The 16,303-nt window shown below is 44.6% G+C and overlaps 1 protein-coding gene across 5 annotated transcripts in view; it reads left to right on the plus strand.

The window, feature by feature from the left end:
- TSC1 (TSC complex subunit 1) overlaps nt 1-16,303 on the plus strand; it is a 59,489-nt gene that overhangs the window by 10,945 nt on the left and 32,241 nt on the right. For all 5 annotated transcript variants that reach the window (XR_014785928.1, XM_084821153.1, XM_084821151.1 and 2 more), the window contains 4 exons: nt 9,969-10,162; nt 12,458-12,561; nt 13,077-13,229; nt 14,537-14,681. Coding sequence is in view for 4 of the 5 variants with exons in the window: in XM_084821153.1 (XP_084677279.1) it covers nt 10,057-10,162; nt 12,458-12,561; nt 13,077-13,229; nt 14,537-14,681 (508 nt within the window). In the remaining variant the exon portion in view is untranslated. The remainder of the gene's footprint in view (nt 1-9,968; nt 10,163-12,457; nt 12,562-13,076; nt 13,230-14,536; nt 14,682-16,303) is intronic.

Consider the following 16,303-nt stretch of genomic DNA (forward strand, 5'->3'; position numbering starts at 1 on the left):
GGAAGCAACAAGTTTATAATGCTGTCACATGGACTGGAGCTTTCACATGGACTTCTAGCTTCTCCCCAAAGTCTGAAACTGGGAGTCATGTCCCTAATCTGTAACTTCCTCCCTAGAAGTTAGATGCCATCTTGGTTAGATTTTTTTGTATTTTTAAGGCACCTTTAATGTAGTGAGATAAGGTACATAACACTTTAAATATAAATCAAGCACTCCTGGAACCATGGGATAGCCAACACTGGTTTTGGGCCATTCCCCTTTCCCTGAGTGAAGTGGTGCATTTCTGTAAGTACATGTAAGTACATCTCATAGGAAAGGGGGCATTTGACACAGGATTGCTGTGTTCATAGTTGTACCCAGTTCCTTCCAGGAGAAGATGTACGACACTTCCATTGGTTCAGCCCTGCATATTTTCAGTGATTCATACTTCTATGAAAAGTGTAGGCTGTTTGGGTAACTTAGGGTGCAATCTTATGTATGTTCAGGCAGAAAAAATTCTCACAACTCCCAGCATTCCCCAGCCAGCCATGCTGGGAGTTGTAGGACTTTTACTGTCTAAACAGGCATAGGGTTGCATCCTAAGTCTCTTCGTCGTAGTTCCCCTTTTGTAGTTTTAGTTTTAAGGGTTAAGGTTACAATAAAATGGCAGTTTAGATGTTTGTCTTTGCAGATTGTTTTGCCATTACTACTTCCCTCAGTTAAAGTTTCCTGTTCTCTGTGGTTCGGGAAGACTCTAAATTGCAGACTATCAGAATTTCCTGGTATCCTATTAAACACATTGCCAATTATGTTTTGTGAACTTGACACTTCCTGTTTTGTATTGGGCATCCCTCCCTAGCCTAAGTTGGTAAAAAGCTGCCTTAGAAATTTAAGCAGTTATTGAACGTCTTCAATTAAGGAGCAGCGCTTTCCTCACATACTATCAGGCTTGTGTTGGCTTGTACAGTCCTGTCTTTCACCTGAAGGACTTGGTCTTTTAAACCTCTATGAATATCGTGTACCTATTTGGATACTATCCAATTAGCCAGATGATTCCCAAACTTGGGGAACAGGGTTTGCTTCTGCAGCAGCTTCTTTGCTTAAAAAATGGTTGGCACTTGAGTCTAGCATGGAATGAAAATTTGTAATTCCAACCCTGACAACGTTCTGCACAATGTCGAAATTGCAGTGAAAAGGATGATAACACTGGAGCAGGAGACAACAGTGGCATGAGTCCAGTTGACTTAGCAAGAGCCAGCGTGACTTGGCTTGAGGCATTCAGCCTAGTTTTTGGCATTGCAGGCAAGATAAAAATATGTCCCCATTTTGCTATTTGCTAGAAAATTGGTGTCTGCAAAAATAGAATCATGTAGGTTGAGAGAATTCTTTTCTCCTTTTGAAGGATGGAACAGGAATTAATCAGAATGCCTGTGCCAATATGAGTTCAGGGGGATAAATTTTAGCTTTTGCATCTCATGAGGTGCCCAGCTTCAGACATCAGGCCTGTTACAAGGATTTCTGGACTGTCTTGACCAACCTGCAATATATACACCAGTGTGGTGTAATGGTTAGGGTGTTGGACTGGGGAGACCCAGATTCTAGTCCCCACTCGGCCACTGGGTGACTTTGGGCTCGTTACTTTGGGTAACCTACCTCACAGGGTTGCTGTGAGGGTAAAATGGAGAGGAGGAGGATCATGCATGCCGCCTTGAGCTCCTTGGAGGAAAGATGGGATATAAATGTAACAAATAAATTCTTTGTCTTCTGTAAAATGGGAATAATGGCCTTCTTTCAAATGTAAAAGGAATGAACTCATGGAAGATAGGGATATGAAAAAGTATCAGGATGGAAATCTCAAACTGACTCATAACTGCTAGAAGACAACTGTTAACCAGCAAAAGGGTTGTATTCCGCTGATTCCCCTTTATCATATTGGGGTTGATCCTGTCAAAGCTAAACAGCAGGGAGAGAGGTTTAGGCACATGCTAAACTCATTGTAATTGATGCAGCTTAAAAGTGCATCACTTTGGCTATTGCATACACATTGCATTCAGACTGTGTTAAATTTCTCGATATTGACCGGGTTCTGAAGATGTGCCATAGCTTGTCTTGGATTATTTAACCCAGGACAAGCCCCAGTGTCTGCATGTGCCACGTTGCATATGCAGCACCCACTCAGGGGTTGCAACATCGTGCAAACCCGGGGATAAAACAGACTGTGTTTTATGCGAGGGTTGTTTATCCCTTAAATAACCCATGCTCGCTGGGTTTGCACAACATGACAACCCCTGAGCAGGGAGTGCATATTCAAAATGGCAGCCATACATGCCGCAGCCTCATTGTGGACTGGGCTGTTGTGTCGTGCGAACAGCCCCACAGAATTTAATAACGGTAATAAGCTTAAATATAGGAGAAGAAAGACCTTTAGTTTCCAGACTGAATTAAGTTCAGTGGTGGTGACCTGCAAGGTGTGTGCAATGTTTGTTTTCTTGCCTGAGAACAACATGGCCTACACCTGCAACAAGTGCAAGTTGATCATGCTGCTGGAGGAAAAAGTAAGTGGACTGGAGCGGCGACTGTCGACCCTCCGGGGAATAAGAGAACACGAAGAGTTCTTGGACAGAATGGGGGAACTACAGCAGCAAAGGGCAGACCAGAAGCTTGAAGAGCAACAGCAAGATGAGGCAGTGGGAAATGCTGAGGTGAAGAAAAATGGAATAGAGGATACTCCTTGGAAAAGGGTGACAGTTAGGAGAAGAAGAACTAGACGCCACTCTGCACCAGTGGAAGCAGTGGAGCTGTGGAACCGATTCCAGGTACTTGCGGATGAGACTGGAGGACAGCCTGCAGAGGAAGAATCACAGGGGAAGCTGCATGAGAGGGAGCAAGAGGCTAAAGGTCAGTCAAACAGAGGTGATGAAACCCAGGCCTACAAGAAGAAGAAGAGAAGAGTGGTAGTAGTGGGAGACTCCTTGCTGCGTGGGATTGAGACCCAAGTATGTCGCGAAGACCCATGGACTCGCCAGGTATGTTGTCTCCTGGGAGGACAGATTAGAGACGTGACTGAAAGGTTGCCTGCACTCATAAAGCCCACTGACAGGTATCCCTTTCTTCTCATCCATGTGGGAACAAATGATACCGCCAAGCGGAGCTACGAAGAGATCACGTCAGACTTTGAAGCTTTGGGAAGGAAACTCAAGAACTTTGGGGCCCAGATAGTTTTCTCATCCATCCTTCCAGTAGTTAGAGGAGGGATAGAAAGGGAACGAAAAATACTCCGGGTGAATGACTGGCTACGAAGGTGGTGCCGACGAGAGAGATTTGGATTCTGGGACCACGGGCTATACTTCCTGGAAGATGGGCTGTTGGCTAGGGATGGGTTGCACCTCACAAAGTATGGGAAGAATGTGTTTGGCCACAGCATGAAGAACTTCATCAGGAGGGCTTTAAACTGAATCCTACGGGGAAGGGAGATGTAATGTTGGGGGTAACAATGGACATAGGCGCATGCACTGCAATGGAGAGAACAGCTCTGATAGCGCCCAATAATAGTCTTCAGACACATGTAGGAAGAAAGCCAGACTATGAAGCACATGGTCTTCGATGTCTATATACTAATGCCCAGAGTATGGGAAACAAACAGAACGAACTGGAACTCTTAATACAAGAGGGAAATTATGACCTGATAGGTATAACTGAGACTTGGTGGGATGACTCTCATGACTGGAATACAGCAATTGAAGGATATAACTTGTTCAAAAAGAACAGGAGGAACAGAAAGGGAGGTGGGGTTGCACTGTATGTGAAAAATACATATCTCTGCACAGAAATACAGGAGGAGGAGCTTGGTAGCCCCATCGAGAGCATCTGGGTTGAAATAAATGGAGCAAAGCATAAAAGGAACCTGGTGGTCGGAGTCTACTACCGGCCACCCAATCAAGGAGAAGACAAGGATGAAACTTTTGAAAAGCAAATAGCCAATGTTTTAAGGAAGCATGATGTAGTAGTAATGGGGGACTTCAATTTCCCCGGTATTTATTGGGAGACAAATTCTGCAAAACATGGCCCCTCCAGGAAATTCCTGACTTGTGTGGCGGATAACTTCCTCCTACAGAAAGCAGAGGAAGGAACTAGAGGATCGGCTATCCTTGACTTGATCCTAACCAACAGAGATGAGTTAGTGGATAAAGTAGCAGCTACAGGAACTCTGGGGGAAAGCGACCATGTTGTACTTGAGTTCTTGGTTCTAAGGGAAGCAAAAGCCGAGTGTAGTCAAACGTGTACCCTGGATTTTAGGAAAGCTGATTTTAATAAACTCAGAACAATGATCAGTAAGGTCCCATGGCAAGCGATGATAGCGAGAAAAGGAGTCCAAGATGGGTGGGAGCTTTTAAAAAAGGAAATTCTCAAGGCACAATCACAAGCAATTCCAACAAGAAGAAAAGGTGGAAGACAACAGAAGAAGCCAATGTGGCTTCACAAAAAGCTTAGGGATGACCTGAAAACAAAAAAGGACACATATAGGAAGTGGAAAGAAGGCCAAGTAACAAAGGAAGAGTACAGGCAGATAGCACAGAATTGCAGGGATGGCGTCAGGAAGGCTAAAGCTGAGAATGAGCTGAGGTTAGCAAGGGATGTTAAAAACAACAAAAAGGCTTTCTTCAGCTATGTGCATAGTAAAAGGCAGAGGAAAGAAATGGTGGTTCAGCTATTAAATAAGGATGGAAAAACGATGACAGATAACAAAGAAAAGGCAGAGGTGCTCAATTCCTACTTTGGCTCAGTCTTCTCCCCAAAGAGGGTCTATGACCCCCCTGGCAAAGGCGAAGTACAGGCTGAAGGGGCAGGATTGCAGCTTGAGATCGACAGGCATATGGTCAAGGAACACCTCATTACTTTGAATGAGTTCAAATCTCCAGGGCCAGATGAACTGCATCCTAGAGTCATAAAGGAACTGGCAGAAGAACTCCCAGAACCGCTGTCTATTCTCTTTGAGAAATCATGGAGAACGGGGGAAGTGCCAGATGACTGGAGGAGGGCTAACGTTGTCCCTATCTTCAAAAAGGGTAAAAAGGAGGAACCTGGGAACTACAGACCAGTCAGTCTGACATCAATCCCTGGGAAAATTCTGGAGCAGATCATAAAGCAATCCATCTGGAAGCACCTTGACAACAACGCCGTGATTACTCGAAGCCAACATGGATTTGTCAAAAACAAGTCCTGCCAGACAAATCTGATCTCATTTTTTGATCAAGTAACCTCCCTTGTAGACCGTGGGAATGCTGTAGACATCATATACCTCGACTTCAGCAAAGCTTTCGACAAAGTGCCCCATGATATCCTAATGAGCAAACTAGCTCAAAGTGGGCTAGATGAAACAACGATCCGGTGGATCCACAGTTGGCTACAGAATCGGACTCAAAGAGTGCTTATCAATGGGACCTTCTCAAACTGGGGAGAGGTAACGAGTGGGGTACCGCAGGGCTCAGTCCTGGGCCCAGTGCTCTTCAACATTTTTATTAATGACTTGGAGGAGGAGGTGCAGGGAACGCTGATCAAATTTGCAGATGACACAAAATTGGGCGGGATAGCTAATACTTTGGAAGACAGAAACAAAATTCAAAGTGATCTGGATAGACTGGAGCGCTGGGCAGAAAACAACAGAATGGCATTTAGTAGGGACAAATGCCAAGTTCTGCACCTAGCAAAAAGAAACCAAATGCACAGTTACAAGATGGGGGATACGTGGCTCAACCACACTACAAGCGAGAAGGATCTTGGAATTGTTGTCGATCACAAGCTGAATATGAGCCAACCATGTGATGTGGCTGCAAAAAAGGCAAATGCTATTTTGGGCTGCATTCATAGAAGCATAGCTTCCAAATCCCGGGAAGTACTAGTTCCCCTCTACTCAGCACTGGTTAGGCCTCATCTGGAGTACTGTGTCCAGTTCTGGGCACCACACTTTAAGCAGGATGCAGACAAACTGGAGAGGGTTCAGAGGAGGGCAACAAAGATGATCAGGGGACTGGAAACAAAGCCCTATGAAGAGAGACTGAAAGAACTGGGCATGTTTAGCCTTGAGAAAAGAAGAGTGAGGGGAGATATGATAGCACTCTTCAAGTACTTGAAAGGTTGTCACAGAGAAGAAGGCCAGGAACTCTTCCTGATCATCCCAGAGTGCAGGACACGGAATAATGGGCTCAAGTTACAGGAAGCCAGATTCCGGCTGAACATCAGGAAAAACGTCCTGACTGTAAGAGCAATATGACAATGGAACCAATTGCCTGGGGAGGTGGTGGGCTCTCCCACACTGGAGGCCTTCAAGACGAGGCTGGACAGCCATCTGTCAGGGATGCTCTGACTCGGATTCCTGCACTGAGCAGGGGGTTGGACTCGATGGCCTTGTAGGCCCCTTCCAACCCTACTATTCTATGATTCTATAAGTTTGTGAATGGTAACACTTCAGTCAGTTATGAAAGCCATTTTAAATCTGCCTTCACTCTCTTCCTAAAAATAAAAGGGATGAATTTACCTGGGCAGACAATTCCACAGTTGTTGTGCCACAAATGAAAATACACTGCCCCACTCTTTCCGTACTTTTAGGGTGCAATCCTATGCATGTTTAGACAGGAAAAAGTCCTACAGGTCCCAGCATTCCCCAACCAGCATGACTGTCTGGGGAATACTGGGAGTTGTAGGACTTCTTTTCTGTCTAAACATACATAGGATTGCGCCCGTAGTGATTTAATCCCGTGGGTCAGTGGTTCAGATCCTCTGACTTCTGTGGATTTTGCTGTCTTTTAAAATGCCACTCATTTGCAAAGTGACTCTTAACATAGCCTTGCTGCTGGATGCACAGGTGCCATCTGTAGCATGTAGAGCTGTTCACCAGCTGCATCCCTTCTTAGAGAGATGGTCTGCTAACAGTTATCTATGCTCTCTAGTAAAAGCCAGGCTAAATTACAGTCATGCGTAATGTGGGACTGCCTTTTGAAAAGCATTCGGAAACTGCAGCTGGTTGCCACATTGTTACCTGGGGCTGACCGCAGAGAGCATCTTACAGCAATGTTAAGACCTGCCCTGATGACCAGCGTGTTTCTGGGCTCAATTCAAAGTGTTGGTTCTGACTTTCGCCAGCTCTAAATAGCTTCCCGACTAGTTATCTAAAGGACCGCATCCTAGCACATGAACCTTCCCACCAGTTGACATTTTCTTCAGAGGGTCTTCTGTGTTCCTCCACATTCTGAGGCAGGGGTAAATCCGGCCTGCCTAGAGTCCCAATCTGGCTTTCTGGGGTTCCCCATATAGTTGAGCCCCCATCCTCTTGATCTACCCCCCAGCCACCAGGCGTTTGGTAGTTCCACAGCTTCTGTGCAGTTTTCCCCACATTCTAAAAAGTTGGGCTGCCTCTCCTAAGGCTTAGTGACCAGCAGTAAGAATTTGAGGCTCAAATTTGTTGGGATTTTTGGCCTCGCTCCCTTTGCATTTGGCCCCATCCACCATTGGAATGTGACCCCTGATAGCTTCTTTGGAATTGAATTTGGCCCTAAAAGCTGGAGTTAGGCAGGTGTCTGCTAGGGAGAGGGTTTTTTCAGTGGTGGCACGCAATTATGACATTCTCCTGGGATATTTAAGTCTGGCACTGCCTTTACTGCCCTGTAAGCACAAAGTCTGCCTTGTTCTCATGCTTTTTAAAACTGGCCTGTAATATCTGATACCTTTTGATCTGCCTTTTATTGCCTTGGTGTTTTTTAATTGGCATTACTGTCTGGCATGTACAGTTGTACTGCTTTTGTGATCTCTTTTTAAATGTGTGTGTTTAACCTTATAAATCACCTTGAGGCTGTGTGCAATAATGTGGGATAAAAATCTTCTATAAATAAAGCTGATTGCCTTTCCTGCCTACAACACATGACATGATTGGTTGTTGATCTGATAAATTTCAGAGAGCCAAGGGCAGTTTGCAGAGGTGATTGCCTAATTGGAAGAGGGTTGTTTTATGTATTGGGCTTGTAATGCACCCCATCCTGAGGGCATAGGGCAAGTAACAGTCTACTAATTAATCTCAGGGCTGTTGCCCAATCAAACAAAACCCTTAATTGCTTAGTTGCATCAGTTTTAATTGGTTTAAATCCCCATACATTTGCATGTGAGAAAGCTAGTTGTGAAGAGAAAGGCATACTTTCTTTTTTGATGATGCATACCTCTGTCACAGCAGACACATCCGGAAGAGGCATTCCCTCCTGTGAGAGAGCAAGCACAGGGGCAATGCCTCTTTCAAGAGAGTACTTGCCATCCAGTCTTTAAGTACTTGTATTAAATAATGCAAAATGTCAAAAATCAGCTGATCAGTTTCTTGGTGGCACTTTCTAGTTCAGGATGGGCAAATCGCTCTGTTTCCAGTCCATGTCACTTTCGCAGGTATTCACCCAGATTTCTGTTCCATCTAATTTCTGCATTAATTGACAATTTTTAAAAGTCACAAGCACATTTAAATACATGGTTCTTCAATGAGCAGTTTTAAAACATCGTTTCTTAATTTTTTTGGTGGTGAGAAGTGCATCGGAACGTGTGGGAGTGCAGAATTTTGGAGGCCTTGATCTGTGCATCAGTCCAGGAGGTGTGGATCATGCCACTTTGTATTGGAATTCACAAAGATTGCATTCCTCAAGCATCCCTACGTAGGGTCAGCCAAATCAGTTACTAGCCCTAACTCAGGGGTAGGCAATATGCAGCCTGTAGACCACATGCACCCCCCCAGCTTTTTTGCTGCCCCTGCCAGTGAATTTGCCAGTGCAGCAGTGCCCCCCAAAAGAGGTGATCTTGCGTGAAAACGAAGCGCATGCGGAGTGCACACCTTGCAGAACTGCACTCCTTGAAGCCTTCTGGGAGTGCAGTTCTGCTTCCAAACAAGGTGTGTTGTCCCCGCGCACCTTTTTTAAAGCAAAAATGCTGCTATTTTTATGCTGTAGTGGCAAATTCACTGGAGGCAGCAGGAGGCAGAGGTGCGGCCTCCAGTGGGTTCCAATCCCCAGAAATGTAGCTCCCAGTCCCCAGAAATTGTCTTCCTTGGTCACCAAAACCCAGTTTGAGTAAAAGGCGCTGGTGACGCTTTCTGAAGAGTCACTGAGGCCTGAGCGTTGGAGTCTCCTGTGAAAGTCAATTAGAAAGCTGAGAGTCCGCTTCTGTGGGTGCTCTCTCTGTGCCCTTATGAACCTGATTTTGCCTATAAATGGTAGACTGGAGATGACCTTTCAGGCTGTGATTCAGTGCAGGGGTGGAAGCAGATGTATTGATGGGTTTGATTTATAGCCTGTCCCTTTCATCAGGGAACACAAACAAAACTCAGCAAAATATATATTTTTTCTAAATAAATTAGTTTCTTGACTTAAAACCAGCTATTGTGCTGCTTCTGAAAGGTGCTCTGGCTTGGCCTTTAGAGGAGTGGAATTGTTTATTTTGAATGCCCAGCTATTGAGCTCCCAGTATTGATATTTCTGAAAATTTTGATTTCAGGGGCTGGGGACTGTCTGTGTGTGATATATACATATTCCTTTGATTTAAACTGGGGAAGATATTTCATTCTTCTCAAAAATAGATACATAACGGGTGGGAATCCTCTTTACAATTGCAGGAAGTGGAGATGTGCTTTCTAGGTAGTGCTACTGGGTTTCCCCTGTACCATGGGCTACTTCGGGAATTGCAGTGCATCCTTTGGGTGATGTCATCACCTATATACGTGTGTGTGTGTGTGTGTGTGTGCACGCACAAGTACACACACGCTGTCTTGCACGTGCTCTCTTGAGGTGTTTCAAGGCCACACTTTGGGAATCACCGATGGAGTACATCGGGAGAACAGTTTATTCCAATCAGTCATAGCTTCAAAATGCATGTGCTGAAAGCTGTGGGATGCTGGCATAAAGAATCATAATAGGTTGAAGACAAAAAGGAGCACATTGCAAAATCAGTGTCTGTCTTGACCTCAGTTTAACAGGAACATCAATGAAGAACCCGTAGAAGTTGTGCCTTGCACGATCACAGTAGCATGCATGTAAGCACATAGTACGAAGCAGGATGGCTCAGCAAGGAAACGTTGGTGATCTCCTCACCATGCTTGATTCTCAAGTCCTGGCTGTCCTGGAAGATATAACGGCTGCATTTAGAGAGAATCTAAATTCAGGTAGGTATTGGTCATGTCTACGGGGTCTCTTTGAACCTCTCATGTTTTGTTCTAAGGCAATTAATGAGTGGCATAAGCTACCACAACTGCTGCATCATAATCTGCAATAGGATTGCACCCCCAACCTAAGGTGGGCTGTGGATGGTAGTACTTACGCACGCGTGCGTGCGTATGTATGTATGAGTGTTGAAATGGAGGGAGAGACAAAACATAGACATAAAAAGTGGTCCACAAGTTGTAGGTTGGGGATAAAGGTGGGTCTAGAAATGTTTAAAAAAACCGTAGGCAAAAGCGACTTAACTAACAGACACCCAGATACATAGTCCAGAAAGAAGGGAGGTAGCAGCCCAAACCTGCACAATATTGACCCATGCTTTATTTAACCTTAGGGTTGTTGAATTCTGGATTGTTGTGATGTGCAAACCCAGCCGCGTTAACAAACCATGGTTTGTTAACCGTGAACAACGCAGAAAGAAAGCCCATGGTTTGTTGTTGGGTGGTGAACTCTGGGTTATTTAAACTTTGGGTTGTTGTCAATGTGTGAACCCAGAACCATGGGTTGTCCCTGGGTTGTTTCACCAGGCTACAGAGGTGGAGGGTAAAAGTGGTAAAAGACCCAGCCACTCTACATGCCAATAGTAGAGTGCTGCAAAGGCATTTGGGATACAGGAAGGGAGTGGGCAAAAGAGGAGGGAAACAAACAACCCAGGGATTGGGAGAACAAACTACAGTTTGTTCAGTCAACTGCCAGATAAACCCTGCATAGGGCAACAAGCCATGGGTTAAATAAACCATGCGTTAGCATTATGTGTGAACCAGGTCAGTAACTGTAGCATGGCGAGCAGCCAGAGATGACCTTGCATTTGTTTAACATACGCTTGCATGTTATATAGCACCCAAGTAATGCGAGAGCTTAATTTTTGTTTGCAAAGAAAGCTGCATTCCATTGTTTAGCTGAAAGGACGCTCTTGTCACTTTCATTAAATCAGATGGGGAAATTGCCTGTAAGCTTTCTGGCCAGGTTCGCACACAACAGCAACTTTGCACACAAGTAAGAATGAGTGAGTGTGCTGGTTGCTGCGGCCCAATCACTCCCACTGCAGACAGGAGGGGCTAAAAAACCCAGAGAGTTTTTTAGCATTGTGTGCGAAACAGGGACGCTGGGTTGTTGCGGGGAGAGACAGCCCTTCCCAGAGTTCCAGCTGGGTTGTCTCTTCCCCCAACAATCCAGCGTTCCTGGTTTGCACACAATGCTAAACAACCCAGTGATAGAACAATTGGGCTTTGGAACCAGCCCACTAACTTGTTCCCACTCAATTCACAATAACCTAGGGTTTAAAAATAGTCCTGGGTTGTTATGATGTGCAAACGGGGCCATTAAGAAAACTTGGGGAGCAGGCAACATTCTGCTTCTCCTTAGAGTGGTGATGTGTAAAGGAACCATTGTACTGCTGGCTTTCTTCTGATCTGCTGGTGTTCCTCAGCTGTGCTTATTAACATGCTGGTGTATTGGCAGAATAAAGAATTGTGTAGATTTTTCACATGATATGGTGCCTGCAGTACATGGTTTTCCTTGAGATGCTCATTCATTTCCACAAGTAAGGGTGTTTCTTCTGAGAGCACAAAAGCAGGTTGGGCTAGTGACTTTCCCAGTTAAAAGTGTATGCTTCCAAAAATATATCTGTTAAGTATTTCATTTCAGGTACCAAAAGCTATAGAACAGACTCCCTCCACCGGGCTCCCTCCAGATGTCTTGGACTACAACTCCCAGCATTGGGATATGGGGAGATCTAACCCCATACATCTGGAGGGCACTTCGTTGGGGAAGGCTGTTCTACAGAACATATGCCTTATGTCTGCATCCACAGACTTAAATTCAGAATCAACACACTTTATTTTATGCTTATATCCTGCCTTTCTTTCATGGGATTGTAGTGTGCATAGGATTCCCTGGGAATTGGTCATCTAGGCACTGAAAAGACATAGATCTGCTCGGAATCATATGCCTTCAGGCTGCACTGCCTAGGTAACAAATCAATAGACACCAAAGCTGTGTTCAAAATGGCTCTCAAATAGCCGTTAACATTAAGTCCAAACACCATAGTATGTTCAAGCTTTACAGTCTGCAATTAAATCTCTCAAGCCAAGCTGGAAAAAGCTGAAACCATGGCGCACATAGTGTATTCTATATCCTCTTATTTAAAATTCAACAAATCTCTTCTAGCTAAGAAGTCTTCTCTGTCTGTATTGATTTGTAATGTGTTTTTTTCTTTTGTGGGCTGATAACCATGACAGACCGTGGGCCCGTGCTTGTAAATACCTTGGTAGATTACTACTTGGCAACCAGTTCCGAGCAAGCATTGTACATCCTGTCCACGCTTCAAGAGCCACATGACAAGGTAAAATAAATGTTGTTGTGAATGTTTCTCCAGAAATGGAGGGAATGCTAAATAGAAGGGAGAATGTAAAATCTGTCCTCTCTCTTTGAAATGGAAAATTGCTAAGAGTAACTTTATGGCAAAGGGAAGAAAAAGACATACTTCTCATTGGGCTGGGTTGATATTTGTTTTGTCCCTTTAGAGGTTTTTCTTAAATATCTTTTGTACTTGTGCAAATGTTGTGGTTCCCTCGAGTGTGTTGACACCTCCATCTTGTTTCTTAGTGGCTCTGTTTTGGCTACAGTCCTGTTGGCACGCCCAGCTGAGCTTGCTATTACCAGGAAGGGTGAAATGTTGATTTTTAGATTGTAAGCCACTTTGCTTTTGTTTTTTTAAATAAAGAAAGATGGGATATAAGTAATGGAAATAATATTCTCTGGCCCATGAGAGTGTTCAATTTGGGTTTCCCTCTACTGAAATCCTAAGCATGCTTTTTCTCTTGTCACAACTGTTCTCTTCTCCCTCACATCTCTTAGCACCTTCTCGACAAAATCAATGAATATATGAGCAAACCTACCACCCGCCTCTCCACCCTCTCTCTACTTGGTCATGTGATAAGACGTCAGCCATCTTGGAAACATAAGCTTTCTCATGCACCTGTCCTGCTTTCGTTGCTCAAGTGTCTCAAGGTATGGATGCTATGCTGTTGTAGTCCGTGTTACATTTATGTGGTGGAGGAGGCTATGGTGTTCAGGTGACATAAGGACGTAGTACCCTTTCTGTCAGTTGTGTCTGTGACCCAGACCTTTGCAACCCTGCGAAGGAATCCCAAACTAGGACTGCCCATCTGGGAAGGTACATTTGCACAGTACCTTATCTTTGGTTGATTTCCCCATTGATCATCCCATGACTGTAATGCTAGGGCTGATAATGTTTTGCCTATAACTCCCATCAGCTCTAGCCAGTGTAGTGGGATTGTGGGAGTTGCAGGCCAAAACATCTGAAGGGCCAGAAATTTCCCATCTCTGAACTAAAGAATACAGTCTTTCTTTACAGCTGGGTGGGGGGCTGTCCCTCTTGATACTTCCAACTGTTGTTGGCCTGGGGAGCTAAAACTACTAGGTAGCTTTGGCCAAGTCTCCATCTCAGCCTTGCTTCACCATTTTTGAACTATGTTTTGAGTTAGTTTTAATAATTCCTGTTTATGTGAAAACAGCAAAAACTAATAGTCTGCTTTATGGGAGCTTCGTTGCGAAAAATAATTATGGAATGTTTCCCTTTATTTAAAAACTAACAAGCAGCAAAACACCAACTCCCTGCAAGGAGAAAATTAGCTGTCAGGCCACCCAGCCTTCTGCCTAACCTTCTAGTTTCTGTGTGTAGAGTGGCGTTTGTGTGCATATAGTGGGGTGTGTGCGTGTGTGTGCAAACATGTGATTCTGGTGGTGATGAAGTGTTGCCTTTTAAGAGCAGTTTACCACATCTCATTTGAAGATTATAAAATGAGTCTGTGCTAAAGAGCTGTAGAAATGTATTGATGCTAACTTCTTATTTACTAAAGCTATTTATAAATTGCCTTTCTGCCCACCAGCTCCCTCCAGCTGATATACAACTTAAAGACAGCAATACAAATTTAGCAATGCAGACAATTGAAAGCAGGGCAGAACCATCCTTAAAACAAGCCTGAGCTTGACATTAAAGTCTGTCAAAAGTCAGGCAGAGTAGAACAGTTTTTACTACCTCCCTGAAGCTAGGCAAAAATTGAGCCAAGCTAACTTTCCTAGGAAGAGAGTCCACTGTCAGACTGCTGCTACAGAAAAGGCTGTGTCCATCTTGGTGGTGGGACATGTAAGCCAGTAATGTGACCCACTGGTCAATAGAAATGGGGTAGGTGGTGGCAGAGGGGTCTCCTAATGCTCATAATTCATCCTTTGGGAATTGAGATGTATTTTGCCAACAGTGGGACAGTTATTGCTTGCTTTTTTTCCCTTCACAGACTGACACGGATGTAGTGGTCCTCACTACAGGTGTGCTAGTGTTAATAACAATGCTGCCAATGATCCCCCAGTCTGGGAAGCAGTACCTTCACGACTTTTTTGGCATCTTTGGCCGCCTTTCATCCTGGTACTTGAAGAACCCAGGTGAGATGCTAAGACGACTTCTGTTACGAGCAGGTTGCTCTGTTGCTTTCAGGTTTGAGGAGAATCTCAGGTTTCTGACTTGCATTCTGGCCCTGGACATAAAAACTGTCTGGGGCTGGATCAGACCACAATTGGGTTGTGTAGTCCTGATACCTCCTAGGCAGCCTCACAAGTAGGGAGTGCAGTTCAAGGCTCTAGCCCGCCCCCCCCAACTTCAGCAGTGATGAGGTGAATGTTGGGCTCCTTTTTCCTCCTCATGCCTGATAGCCATTGATATTCCCCTCCATGAATTCATCTAATTTCCTTTTACAACTAGCACATTAGCTGTGGCTAATAAAGGTTTAACATCCAGGTTTTCAATCTAATGCCCCCTTCTTACTTGAGTCTTTTTGTGTTGGATGTTTTAATGCACTGCACAACCCACCTGCTATTTCACATTTTTGTTTGCCTGCATTTTTTATTGTTTTTTGCATGTGGTGCTTTGAAGTGCACTTTGTCTTTGGACTTCCACCAACAAGCTGGTCCAGTAAAAGCAGGGCTGAGGGTGCCCTGTTCTGATGCTAAAAGACAACCAAGAAAAGCAGAGTTCTTCTTTGCTGGCAGAGGTTATCCAGGACTCCTCCCACTTGCTCCGGAGGTGGAGCCATGCAAATGACTTTGTACTTGGCCCCCGTCAGTGAGAGAAGCCTCCCCCCCCCCCCCCCGTTCCAGTCATGCCTGCCTTGAAGCTCTGTCCAAATCCTTTTTCCTTTTGTGTCATGGCTTTTTAGGTTGGAAGCCTGAGGGCAAGGGAGTGCCTCATGATTAATCTTTGAAAGCCTCTCTGCTGCCCTTTCTTCAGCTAAAGAGTGGAGGCAGAAATGCTATAAATACATGTAGGGCTGGGGCATGCTGGGAATTATAAGCCTTTTTTCTGTCTAAATATGCATAGGATTGTGCCCTTACTTTGTCATGTTAGCAGCTGGCTTCAGTGTTGGTTTGCGCGATTTCTTATTTTGTGTACTTGTGCATTTTAAAATTACTCATAATTCTTCTGCTAGTTGTGGAGGAGGCCAAGGAGTTATACCGGCCCCTGAAGTGCCACCCTCTGACCCTTGGGCATTTCATTTTGCCGTCCCTCTTGCTTCCAAGACTTTAGGGATTGCCTTGCCCCTGCCTGATCTTTGCGATCATTCTGGGGGAGCACTTCTGAGGGTGCCACATGCTTCTGAGGTTCACCGCAGGAGCAGTTGCAGTAGAGCATTCAGGGTTGCAGCATCCACCCTCTGGAGTAGTTTGCCATCCATCATTAGACAGGACCCCACAGTTCTGACATTTAGATACCTCCTCAAGACCCATCTCCTCACACAGGCTTTCCCTGAAGTGTGACCCAGCCAGCTGTGGTCTGTAGTGCACAACACAGTGTGTAGTTTTTCAACTGATTAGCATTTATTATTGTGTAGTTTTATTATGCTTTATTGTTTTTTTGATGGTAACGACATTCTAAGTTCATGGCTTTGAAAACTCTTGTCGAAAGCAGTATATAAATGTAGGTAATAAATAAAATCTTAGCAGGCATTGTCCACATATTTTCAGGCAGAGTTGTGCTCATAAGGGCTAGAAACTTTAAAAATGAGTGTCAC

The sequence above is a fragment of the Heloderma suspectum genome, chromosome 14 (assembly GCF_057233095.1).
Source record: "Heloderma suspectum isolate Gila_16-S chromosome 14, 16-S_ref, whole genome shotgun sequence".
Lineage (NCBI taxonomy): Eukaryota > Metazoa > Chordata > Lepidosauria > Squamata > Helodermatidae > Heloderma > Heloderma suspectum.